The sequence below is a fragment of the Salvelinus fontinalis genome, chromosome 13, assembly GCF_029448725.1.
Source record: "Salvelinus fontinalis isolate EN_2023a chromosome 13, ASM2944872v1, whole genome shotgun sequence".
Classification (NCBI taxonomy): Eukaryota; Metazoa; Chordata; class Actinopteri; order Salmoniformes; family Salmonidae; genus Salvelinus; species Salvelinus fontinalis.
This window is the reverse complement of record NC_074677.1, coordinates 45,827,688-45,840,414: the sequence shown is the minus strand read 5'-3', so window position 1 is coordinate 45,840,414 and position 12,727 is coordinate 45,827,688. Positions and strand designations below refer to the sequence as shown.

The following is a 12,727-nucleotide window of genomic DNA, read 5'->3' as shown; positions in this document are numbered from 1 at the left end:
TGTACCCTATTCCATATATAGTGCACTACTATGGGCCCTAGTCAAAATAGGAAGTGAATAGGAAATAGGATGCCATTTGGGACAGAACCGTGGATGAACTCATACATGAATTGTTCTAGAGGACACCGACTCCTGTTACAGCCAGAGCCTGCTTTGGGTAGAAGCGATCTGTAGACACAGGTATAGGTTCAGTCTACCCGCCGACAGTCTTTCTCTATCCCTCATCTCCTCAGACGCACTAACATAAGATGAGTATTCACTCAGGCATCAGGGTCCCTACTCATTCATAAAACAGTACCACAACATGGCAGTCTCATCCAGAAGGACTTCTCTTCTCCTGCTCAATAGCCCCCCCTTTTGCCCCTCTCCCATCATAGCCACTGAAAACCTTATCCTGGTGTTAGAACAAGAGATCAGCTCTGCGGGCTGGACACACAGCATACCTGCTGTGTGTGTGTAAGAGATAGTGGATTATATGCCCCTTTGCCAGTCTATGCATGTCTGACTACGTTCGAGTCACCATCATATATGTATGTAAGCAATCTCATATGGTCCTACTGGTTGTTTCAGGTGTGTGTGTGTGTGTGTGTACGTATGCCTATATTCAGTAGGTTTTCTATTCTACGGTGGATAAACCTACTGTTCCTGGTGCATGGTTCTATTTTTTGTTGTAGCATTTTGACGTGTGTGTGCATGCAGCGCGCTCCTGTCGGTGTGTAATCAGTCATAAAACATTTCTCCGTCAACCATAGCACTGTGACAACCTTGATCGACGCACGGAGATGATCTGAGAGCAAGCAGAATAGCAGTGTGTGTGATGTGTGTGATGTCCCTTTTTGTGTTCAAGTGTGTGTGTTCGGTAGGAGAGAGACTGAAACGTGGAGGAGCTGAATATTTTCTCTTTGGAACACTCTGATGTTTGCCTTTTCTAATATGTGTGTAGGTACGTATGGCTGTATTTTTGTATATGTGTGCTTGTATGCACGCTGTTTTGCATATACGTGTGTGTATTTTACTCTTTAACCTTGCATGTAGATTGCGATTTTAGGTTCCGTTTCAATGTTGTTGTTTTTTGTACTTTTTTCTTTCTTTCCGGGACCATGTACAATATTGTATGATGTGGGCAGGATGTTGGACCTCGTGCTACAATGTTATTATATATAAATATAAAAACACAGATGTTTTCCCTATGGAGAAAGTTGAAGTTATATATCGCCTGTACATTTTGGGCTGCCTTTCGGATCCAACTGTCCACCATGTTTAAAAGATAACAACAGTACTACAAACTAGTCATTAGGACAAAAGTATGATGAACACAAATAATAATGAAGATTCTTAATAAATCATATTACATTTACTACACACTGTTTGTGCTGCTTCTTTTTTTCCTGACACTTCCAACGGTCTAAGTTCACTTCCTGAATTGACACCTCGGGTATGTAGGGAATCAAGACTAGGCCACGGCATTAGTAACAAACGTTTACAGGACCCTCCTTATTTCTCATAAAACAGTTTGGGGGGGGGGGGATGACATGGGTTCAGAACATTCAGATGCAGAGGATTCCTGCCTGATCTCATCTCCATGGAGACCTCGAAAGGCTGATACACCAATGAGGTGAATGGTGCTGGTTTGAGTGAGGTGGTCACGTTTCTTCCTCTTGATGCAAATTTCTCCTTCCCTTTTCTAGGTGTCTACGGAATGGATCTCAGAGGCCCGGGAGGATTGTTGGTAAATCAGTCGTCTGGTTTCTGTCCTTGCTGCATCTGCTCCTGGATCCTCTCCAACACCTCCTGCATCCTCCTCAACTAGAGGTGAGAGAGAAGGTAAGGAAAGTGAGTGTGTGTGTGTGTGTGTCGGTCTAGGTTTCTTGAGACGCTGAAGAAGAACGTTCCAAACGTAGACTGGAAGAAGACCAACTTCTATGCAGTGCAATACATCCAGGTACAGGTGTGTATGGTGTCGGTCTAGAAGTGCACGTGCGTGTGTGTGTGTGTTCTCACCTCCTCGTCCTTCTCCCAGATGAGCCTCTCTGTCTCGCGGTTTACGGGGGCCAGTGGGAGTGGGGTCATGGGGAAGTCAACGCTGCTCTCACTCCCAATCTTATCACGCAAGCTAACACACAGAACAAAAGGTACAATAAATTAGGTCATTATTTTTGTGCACAACCGTTGTGCCAAATGTGTTGTACATCAGTACAACTTTAGTGTGTATGGGGCTGGGTAATTCTGTGTACGTCTATTCTATGTGTGTGTGTGTCTAGTACCAACCTGCGTTTCCTCTCCTGCACCACCATGCGTGTCATGTTCTGTATACACTGTGCTCTGTAGTTCTCGTAGTGTGTCTCTCTGGTGACATCCTTCAGGTCCTGCATGTGAGTCTTCACCAACATGTTCCTCAGCAGCAGGAAATCACTGTGGGCCGGGTCCTCCACTGACAACACAACACTGGTATTAGGTCAGTGTGTTTTCATAGAAAGACATTTAGGCTGGGATTCAATCGAAGGTACACTGTCGACAAGTCATTTCCTTGTGGTTCGCGGAGATTGCGTTCACGGTAATCTGCGGGGATGCTGGTTCAAATGTAAATCAAGTGTATTTTTCTTTTACAGGCAAGCTCAGTGAGGCCCAACTCTGCTGTTCACCGCAGCGAGGAAAGTTCAGTTGTGTGTGTGTGTGTGATCTGTAGTGTAAACGTGTGCCTGTGCAGCGTACCTTCCACCACACCCCAGGGGTAGAGCCGACCTCTGAACTTGCGTCCTTTACTCTCAACCTGGATGTTACTGCCTATTACAGCAAAAGGAATACTGTCCTAGAGAGAGAGAGAGAGATCGAGGTTTTCATGGTTAAGCCATGTAGTCAGCGATATATGCAATGGACAAAACGCATACAGATCCCCTAATATTCTTCTATCCTCTCCAGGTCTGAAGTCACCTTGAGCAGCTGCTCCTGCTGTTTAAACTCCTCATCTTCATCAAAGTCACAGTCTGGGAACTGGTAGATGTTGATGCCAAACTTCTCCATCTCCTCTCGGATCTACACAGGCACACACATGCAGTATTCACACCCCTTGACTTTTCCACGATGTTGTGTTGCAGACGGAATTTAAAATGGATTCAATTGCATCCATAATGTCAAAGAGATGTCTTGATTTTTTACAAATGAATAAAATAATAAAAAGCTGAAATGTTTTGAGTCAATAAGTATTCAACCCCTTTTAAGAAAACCTAAATAAGTTCAGGAATAAAAATGTGCTTAACAAGTCAATCATTTGCATCCTGTTTGCAACAAGGCACTAAAGAAATACTACAAAAAATGTGGCAAAGGAATTCACTGTTTGTCCTGAATATGAAGTGTTGTATTGGATTTACCTTAAACACATTACAGAGTATCAATCTCCATATATTCAAGCATAGTGGTGCCTGCATCATGTTATGGGTATGCTTGTAATCGTTAAGGACTGGGTCATTTCAGGATAAAAAAGAAATGAAGTTTAGCACAGGCAAATTCCTAGAGAAACAGATACTGGGAGATGAATTCGCCATTCAGCAGGACAATAACCTACTACACAAGGCCAAATCTACACTGGAGTTGCTTACCAAGAAGACAGTGAATTTTCCCGAGTTACAGTTTTGACTTAAATCTGCTTGAAAATCTATGGCAAGATCTGAAAATGGTTGTCAAGCAATGATATACAACCAATTTGACAGCTGAAGAATTTTGAAAAGAAGGATGGGTAAATATTGTACAATCCAGGTGTGTTAAGCTCTTAGAGACTTACCCAGAAAAACTCTCAGCTGTAATCGCTGCTAAAGGTAATTCTGTACTTACTCAGGGGGTTGAATACTTATCTAATCAAGATATGTGTTTTATTTTTCATATTCTTTTTTACAAATGTTAAAAATGTTCTTCCATGTTGACAGAGTAATTTGTGTAGATTGAAAAAAAAAAAAGAAAAGACAAATCCATTGGAATCCCATTTTGCACCCCAACATTATAGCACAGGGCAAGTATATAACCCAACATTACAGCACAAGTATATAACCAAACATTATAGAACAGATATAGATTCCAGAAATTCTGTAGCACAGATAGGAATATCACAGGTAAAATTAGCACTGGTAAAGATGATTAAAGATTACCATAACACAGGTACAGTACAGTTTCTTACCTTCATCTTCTTCCTGCGGACCTCAGTGGGCGTGAGGCTGTCAGCTTTGGCCAGAACAGGGACTATGTTCACCTTCTCATGCAGAGCCCTCATACATTCCACATCCAACGGCCGCAGACTGGAGAGTCACACACACAGACAAAATTCATCGTGGAAAAGCAGGTTTACTGTGAAAGAACTGTGTGTATCTACCTCATACTTGTGTCGAGAGAGAGAAAGAAAATATGTATTGTGTGTGTAGCATGTGTGTGTAGTCTGGTACCCATGTCCGAAGGGAGAGATGAAGTAGAGGCAGCAGTGGACTCTGTTATCCTGGATGTTCTTTCTGTTCAGGCCGCTCTCGTCTCTGAAGTACTGCTCAAACTGCTGGTCAATGTAGTCCTCTATCTCTTTCCAACTATAAAGAGCACAAACACCACTCAGAGGAAACTACAAACATGGTGGATCAACATGATGATAGATGTACACTCTCCACTATAGCTCCCCACGGCAAAGGGACGTTTTCTACGAAAATCACGGAAGTGGGGCATAGAAGCAATCTTACCCCATTGAAAGTAGTCAAGACAAGCCCGAGTTAAAGCAATAACAACGTGCATAGTTAAAAGCATTTCTTCAATTATAGCTCCCGTCCAAATGTCGTGAATGATATACAGTAAACACACACGTTATAGTTACCAGTCAACTCCATTACACCCAAAAGTTACTTAACCAGTGAATGCTAGCAATGGATAGCTATGCTAGCTAATCTACCAGTCTGTATTAATGAGTGTTGGCACAACCTGCACACGTAAATGTATATTTCTAAGGGGTATGCAGCAGGTTGATAACAATATCACCCAAGTATGCTGTATTAGACATTTCAAACAGCATTCCTAGCTAATGAGTATTTCATTTAAAAGTAGGAACAAGATTTAACAAGATAACCTTGGGACTAATGTGACTTGGTGCCAACGGGCAGATTGAGGGATTTTTTTTTTTACATCTGTGCCCCAGTAGAGGGGCGTGGCCACTGAATCTTCATTCCATGAGGGACAATGATAGCAGCAAATCATCATGAGATAACCATGATTCCGGCCTAGATAACCCATGTACCTCTCTGTGTTGTCGACAGCGTCACCAAACCCTGGTGTATCTACGATGGAGAGTCTGAGTCTGACCCCCTTCTCCTCGATACCCACGGAGTGTTTGGTGATGAACACGGTTTGTGCGATCCGCTCTACACACACACACAGATGTATAAAAGCAATCTTGAAGATCAGGGTTGTAACAGTAGAGGCAAATCATTCCAAAAAGGACACAACTTGCTGTTCTAGCAAAACAATAATAGTAGTTAATAGTAACGGACACATTGAGAAATGAGTTTTACTGACAATATTTCTGTCTCACCCTCTGCATTCAGCACCTTCCTGTTGTTGTAGAGGTCTGTAAGGTACAGACTATTGACCAGAGTGGATTTACCCAGACCAGACTCTCCTAGAGAAAGAAGGCAAATCAGTCATTCTTCTATCATCTACTTTTCTCTGCGCAAATACACGTTGGGCAATGTTCACCTAAATAAAAAAAAGTTATTTGGAATAGATTATTCTCTGTCTATAATTCATTTCAGTAGTAATCTGAGTAATTTAGATGGCTCACCTGCTACCATGAGGGTGAAGGCAAAACCCTTTTTGACTGACTTCCTGTGTACCTGGTTGGGCAGAGTGGCAAAGCCCACATACTCCCTGTCCATGTCCTGTAGGGAAGACAGAAGACAGGATATAAACACGCTATGTTTGCAAATGTATTAAATGAAATACAGAAATATCTCACACTACCGTTCAAAAGTTTAGGGTCACTTAGAAATGTCCTTGTTTTTGAAAGAAAAGCACATTTTTTTCCATTAAAATTACATCAAATTGATCAGAAATACAGTGTAGACATTGTTAATGTTGTAAATGACAAATGTAGCTGGAAACAACAGATTTTTTATGGCATATCTACATAGGTGTACAGAGGCCCATTATCAGCAACCATCACTCCTGTGTTCCAATGGCACGTTGTGTTAGCTAATCCAAGTTTAACATTTTAAAAGACTAATTGATCATTAGAAAACCCTTTTGCAATTATGTTAGCACAGCTGAAAACTGTTGTTCTCATTAGAGAAGCAATAAAACTGGCCTCCTTTAGACTAGTTGAGTATCTGGAGCATCAGCATTTGTGGGTTGGATTACAGGCTCAAAATGGCCAGAAACAAAGAACTTTCTTCTGAAACTCATCAGTCTATTATTGTTCTGAGAAATGAAGGCTTTTCCTTGTGAGAAATTGCCAAGAAACTGAAGATCTCTTACAAAGCTGTGTGCTACTCCCTTCACAGAACAGCGCAAACAGGCTCTGATCAGAATAGAAAAAGGAGTGGGGGCCCCGGTGCACCACTTGAGCACGAGGACAAGTACATTAGAGTTTCTAGTTTGAGAAACAGATGCCTCACAAGTCCTCAACTGGCAGCGTCATTAAATAGTACCCGCAAAACACCAGTCTCAACGTCAACAGTGAAGAGGCGACTCCGGGATGCTGGCCTTCTAGGCAGAGTTCCTCTGTCCAGTGTCGGTGTTCTTTTGCCCATCTTAATATTTTATTTTTATTGGCCAGTCTGAGAAATGGCTTTTTTGTTTGCAACTCTGCCTAGAAGGCCAGCATCCCGGAGGTTCCTCTTCACTGTTGACGTTGACAGAGCTTGAGAAACAGAGCTTAACAGAGTTTGAGAAAATCTGCAAAGCAAAGATACAGACATACCCAAGACAACTCAAAGCTGTAATCGCTGCTAAAGGAGAATCTACAAAGTACTGACTCGGGGGTGTGAATTCTTATGTAAATTAAATATTTCAGTATTTAATTTTCAATAAATGTGCAAAAATATCAATTTAATCCATTTTGTATTCAAGCTGTAACAAAAACAGGAAATAAGTCAAGGGGTATGAATACTTTCTGAAGGCACTGTATGTTGGGCCATTGGGAAAGTATTCAGACTGCTTGACTTTTTCCACTTTGTTACAGCCTTATTCTAAAAAGGAAAAAAGTTTTTCCCTCAACCTACAGACAATACCCCATAATGAAAAACAAAACAGGTTTTTAGAAATGCTGCTAATATATAAAAAATAAAGTGAAATATAACATTTACATAAGTATTCTCAGACCCTTTACTCAGAACTTTGTTGAAGAACCTTTGGCGGCGATTATCGTCTCGAGTCTTCTTGGGTATGACGCTACAAGTACATCTGTACTTGGGGAGTTACTCCCATTCTTCTCTGCAGATCCTCTCAAGCTCCGTCAGGGTGGATGGGGAGCATCGCTGCACAGCTATTTTCAGGTCTCTCCAGAGATGTCCAAGTCTGGGCTCTGGCTGGGCCACTCAAGGACATTCAGAGACTTGTACCGAATCAACTCCTGATTTGTCTTGGCTGTGTGATTAGGGTCGTTGTCCTGTTGGAAGGTGAACCTTCGCCCCAGTCTAAGGTATTTGTATTTATTAGGGATCCCCAGCAGCTACTCTTCCTGGGGTCCAGACACATTAAAGCACCCACATTACATATAAAACAAAAGATAACAGTACAACATATCTACAATACAAAATGTTTGATACCACCATACAACAATATCATGTAGGCATGGCTCTGTGTAGTAGTATGCGCCTCCTACAGTCCGTTCTGGACTTGGGGACTGTGAAAAGACCTCTGGTAGCATGTCTTGTGGGGTATGCATGGATGTCCAACTATTTTAAAAACAGACAGCTCGGTACATTCAGCTTAGTAGTGATGAAGTCAATCTCTCTTCCACTTTAAGCCATGAGAGACTGACATGCAGGTCATTAATTTTAGCTCTCTGTGTACTTTTAAAGGGCCAGCTGTGCTCCCGTGCGCTCTGGAGCCGGGTTTCACCAAGGATCTCTCTGTACTTTGCTCCGTTCGTCTTTCCCCTCGATCCTGACTAGTCTCCCAGTCCCTGCTGCTGAAAATCATCCCCACAGCATGATGCTGCCACTACCATGCTTCACCGTAAGGATGGTGCCAGGCTTCCTCCAGACGTGACGTTTGGCATTCAGGCCAAAGAGTTCAATCTTGGTTTCATCAGTCCAGAGATTCTTGTTTCTCATGGTCCGAGAATCTTTTAGGTGGCTTTTGGCAAACTCCAAGCGGGCTGTCATGTGCCTTTTACTGAGGAGTGGCTTCCGTCTGGCTACTCTACCATAAAGGCCTGATTGATGGAGTGCTGCAGAGATGGTTGTCCTTCTGGAAGGTGACCATCTGGTTCTTGGTCACCTCCTTAACCAAGGCCCTTCTACCCCGATTGCTCAGTCAGGCCGGGCAGCCAGCTCTAGGAAGAGTCTTGGTGGTTCCAAACTGTGTCCATTTAAGAATGATGGAGGCCACTGTGTTCTTGGGGACCTTCAATGCTGCAGATATTTTTTGGTACCCTTCCCCAGATCTGTGCCGACACATTCCTGTCCATGAGCTCTACGGACAATTCCTCATGGCTTGGTTTTTGCTCTGACATGCACCGTCAACTGTGGAACCTTTAATATTAGACAGGTGTGTGCCTTTCCAAATCATGTCAAATCAATTGAATTTACCACAGGTGGACTCCAATCAAGTTGTAGAAACAACTCAAGGATGATCAATGGAAACAGGATGTACCTGAGCTCAATTTAGAGTCTCATAGCAAAAGGGTATAAGTACTTATGTAAATAAGGTATGTTTATTTGTAATACATTTGCAAACATTTCTAAAAACCTGTTTTCACTTGTGTGTAGATTGAGGAGGAAAACAATGCAATATATTTTAGAATAAGTCTGTTATATATCAAAATGTGGAAAAAGTCAAGGGTCTGAATACTTTCCCGAAAGCACTGTAGTTTCACATTATAAAAGATGCTTATTGGTCACGACATCATTAGATACAAATGCTATCACACTTCTGCACACTCTTCCTGAAGTTTTCAGAATGATTCTAGCACTACATCTGTGCACACATAGGTCTCACTCACACACACGTGTCCACCCCTCACCCACCTCTGCAGAGTCGTACGGGTCAAAGTGTCCCCAGGGGCTGCGTGGTCGGGACAGAGGGGAGGAGTCCATGGACCGCGACCCCATAGAGGTCAGCTGGTACTTCCTCAGCTGCAGCGGCTCAAACTCTCCTTCCGGGGGGGCACGTTTGGTCCTGGGGGGGGTGAAGGGAGGGGGGCCACCAGGGGAGGGCCGAGAAAGCAGGGGTGTCCCTCCTGGGGTGTGAGGGGGTCGCCCCGTCTCGAGCCCAGTTCCCTCTGGTTCTCGGTCAACGGCAGGTGTGTGGCATCCCGGGGTTGTGTTTTGGTCCACAGATGCACCCCGGGGTGGGGGGGTGGGGGGCAGGTTTCTCATGGTGTAGGCCAGCTCTGCATCCTCTGGTTCCTCGATAGACAAACTGGACAACTGGGGGAGGAGGGGGTTAATAAAGCCAAATATCAATCATATAGCCTTTTTACATCAGCAGTTGTCTGAAAGTGCTTAACAAATACCGGCGTAGACACTGAAGCGCAAGCAAAGCAGAAGCATAGTGGAGGAGGGAAACTAGGATATATACAGGCAGAACAGATTGTCCACCACATTACTAACATCTGTCTCGTTTTTTTAATGTTAAAGGACATGAGTAAAGGAAGCCTCTTTAGACTATTGAGATGTACAGGAAATGGCCTAAGCATCGCTTCCTGGCGGGGGGGGGGGGGGGGGGGGGTCTGTACTGAATGTAGGGCTTCGTAGGGAAGAATCCACAGTCAGCTCACACTAACTGTCTGATCAACAGGCCCGTCTACCTTCTCACACTAGTTAACCATAGAATTGCCCTACTTCACACCTTAAACAGTGCGTTTCACTCTGGGATCGATAGGTGGTAAATTTGCAAAGTCTGAGGTAAACACTGACTGAGTTAGGTGAAACACGGTGTCCTGTGCTGACACAACATACCCAAAGTAAACTGCTGTGTACCCTACTGCCGGTTGGATTCCACACGACACAACGTGCAATTTCACCAACTACAGACTAACCCAAAACAACAAGCAATTTGGAACACTTTAATTCGGAACGACATTCGTAAAAGTAGTAAGTGGACATCTGTATGTAAACTGCATTTTGAGGGGGTGCCAGGGCATATGACCAGAATACGTCAACAATATTTCCCTGGTTCAAGGAATGGCCTGACATAATCAAAACACACAACCTGACCTACCCTAATGCACAAATTCCCCTGAATGAACCCCAACTTGCCCCATCGACTGTAAAAGGCCTTTGGAAGAAACCAGCTGCGCCCAGATGAAGAGGACCATCATCTGCTTGCTAGCTAAGTTAGCTTGACGCATGTTGTTAATTAGCTAGCTAGTTAACAGATCTTTTGTAGCTAACCAGGTTGCTTACGGTGCTCTTTTTGGCAGCCAACAATAATATTAGAACAAGCATAATGAAGAGGGTGTTTCTGCTTTATTCAGCCCATACCTGAATGTGGATTGTGCCTGGCTTTATCTATGTAGCGGTCTTACAAGGCACAGCTTCATAGCTAGCTAAAGCCACAATCTGGTATTGGGCTAACCTACAAACAAAAAAATTAAGAGTAGAGACACTGTTCAAAACCACATTTTTTATTTTTTATCAAGTGTTGAGTAATGGCCAAGAACGGCAAGAGAATGATTAGGTAACTAGCTAGGTACTCCTAAAATAACAGGCTTATAAATAACTAGGCTATTCTAGTCCACACGTTCCAATATGGTGACTTACCTTTAGAGTAGTTTGTGAGCAAAGAGAGGCTGTCATCTAATTGTGACATAAAGAAAACTGTCTTGGGCAGGGATGTGTGGTCCCCATTTTGAAGGCCCTCGGATCAATCCCCCTCCACTTTTTTTTTTTTAGGAACTCGGTCTAGGTCTCAACTACTGTTGCGAGTTAGGATAGTGCATTAGCAGTTCTCTTCTTAGGTCAGTCACCGATAGTCAATTAGCCCATGTCAGATATTTTTTTTTTGATTGCTGAATTAGCTGGCCGCTAAACTATCTAAACTTGTTATCATGGTTAAATTACCAGCCGGGGGCCCTTCCCCCCATTTACTTTGTTGGTCAGTCCCACTCAGATATCATATTAAAAACTGCAAACATTTCTCTCCAGCCTATGGCAAAATGTGTAGAATTGCAGGAAATGTGTTGTACAACAGCTCATGTTCCTCTCCGCCCAAGGCAAAATAAGTGAATTGCACAGAATGAACTCTAAAACTTAAGAAATGTATCTCTGCTGTCAATAGAGCGGCCACTAAAAGGTTTTGCTACGCGTTCATGAAGTCATGCTACCCATTGCACCTCAAAAAGCATGCTGGACCATGTGACTTTCATGATCCCAGTTTGGGGCAAGGACGAGATCCTTGTCTGTTTCACATGCATTAAATTCTTACCACAGTGATTAAAAGGGAAATAGGAATAGGCCCAAGCCTCGTAGGCCTCTATAGACCTAATAACTTACCTCTACAATAACGCCTTGCTGTGTAGAACATTTGTGAGTACATGCAACAGTGTATATTATACTAGTGTTATTGATTCAGAGAGGCAAGAATAATATATCTCCTCTGTCTCGTTCAGGCGCCTCTTGGGTCCATGCACACAGTGGGAGAAGGCACCTCAAGCACTGTGGAGACAGTGAATGAAGATCAGTTCAACATTATTGTACTACAAGTATATTGCAGGTGTGAATTTGGTGTTATTGTTTTTGAGAGGAGCCACAGAGTGTCTAGATGACATTACGAAACTGGAAATTATTGAAACAGGTCAGGAGACTTACCTATTCTTACTGGTCGAGTATTTTTCTTGAACTTTCTGTTGGGCTGGTAACATCTCTGCTCCTGGAAAGTACTGCTTGGGTCAGCAGTGTTGATGCTGGTGCTGATTGTATCCAAAAGCCCAAACAGAAGTCCAGCCATATGATTGCACTTCTCACCTGCCCCAGCCACAGGCACTTGCCACTGGTCCGGTGTTATGGAGGACCAGACCAGTTTGGTATTTTATTTCTTTAAAATTAGGAAAGGACTTCTGCCCTGACATCAGTAGCATCCTACACTTTGTTGAGTTCCACCTCGCTCCTTGCATTCAGAAAGTATTATTCTTCCACAGCTTTATCACAATACCCCATAATGGACAAAGCAAAAAAGTTTTTATTTTATTTTAGCAAAAATAAAATATAAACTAATACATTTATATAAAGTATTCTGACCCTTTCCTCAGTATTTTTTTTTTATTTTTATTTTTTTTATTTTTATCCCATTTTCTCCCCAATTTTCGTGGTATCCAATCGCTAGTCTCTCGGGAGAGACGAAGGTCGAAAGCCATGCGTCCTCCGAAGCACAACCCAACCAGCCGTACTGCTTCTTAACACAGCGCGCCTCCAACCCGGAAGCTAGCCGCACCAATGTGTCGGAGGAAACACCGTGTACCTGGCCCCCTTGGTTGGCGCGCACTGCGCCCGGCCCGCCACAGGAGTCGCTGGAGCGCGATGAGACAAGGATATCCCTACCG

The 12,727-nt window shown here is 43.3% G+C and overlaps 1 protein-coding gene across 1 annotated transcript; it reads right to left on the bottom strand.

Annotated features, from left to right (window-relative positions):
- Window positions 1–1,320: 1,320 nt before the first annotated feature.
- On the bottom strand, window positions 1,321–9,899 carry LOC129868791 (septin-5-like). Its single transcript, XM_055943025.1, has 11 exons — window positions 9,213–9,899; window positions 5,804–5,900; window positions 5,555–5,641; window positions 5,261–5,384; window positions 4,431–4,565; window positions 4,169–4,286; window positions 2,932–3,033; window positions 2,713–2,809; window positions 2,269–2,431; window positions 2,002–2,113; window positions 1,321–1,806 (listed from the first exon to the last, which is right to left on the bottom strand). Exons 1-11 carry the CDS (start codon window positions 9,561–9,563, stop codon window positions 1,735–1,737), a joined length of 1,458 nt encoding a protein of 485 aa, XP_055799000.1. The 5' UTR covers window positions 9,564–9,899; the 3' UTR covers window positions 1,321–1,734.
- Between the last annotated feature and the right edge of the window lie 2,828 nt (window positions 9,900–12,727).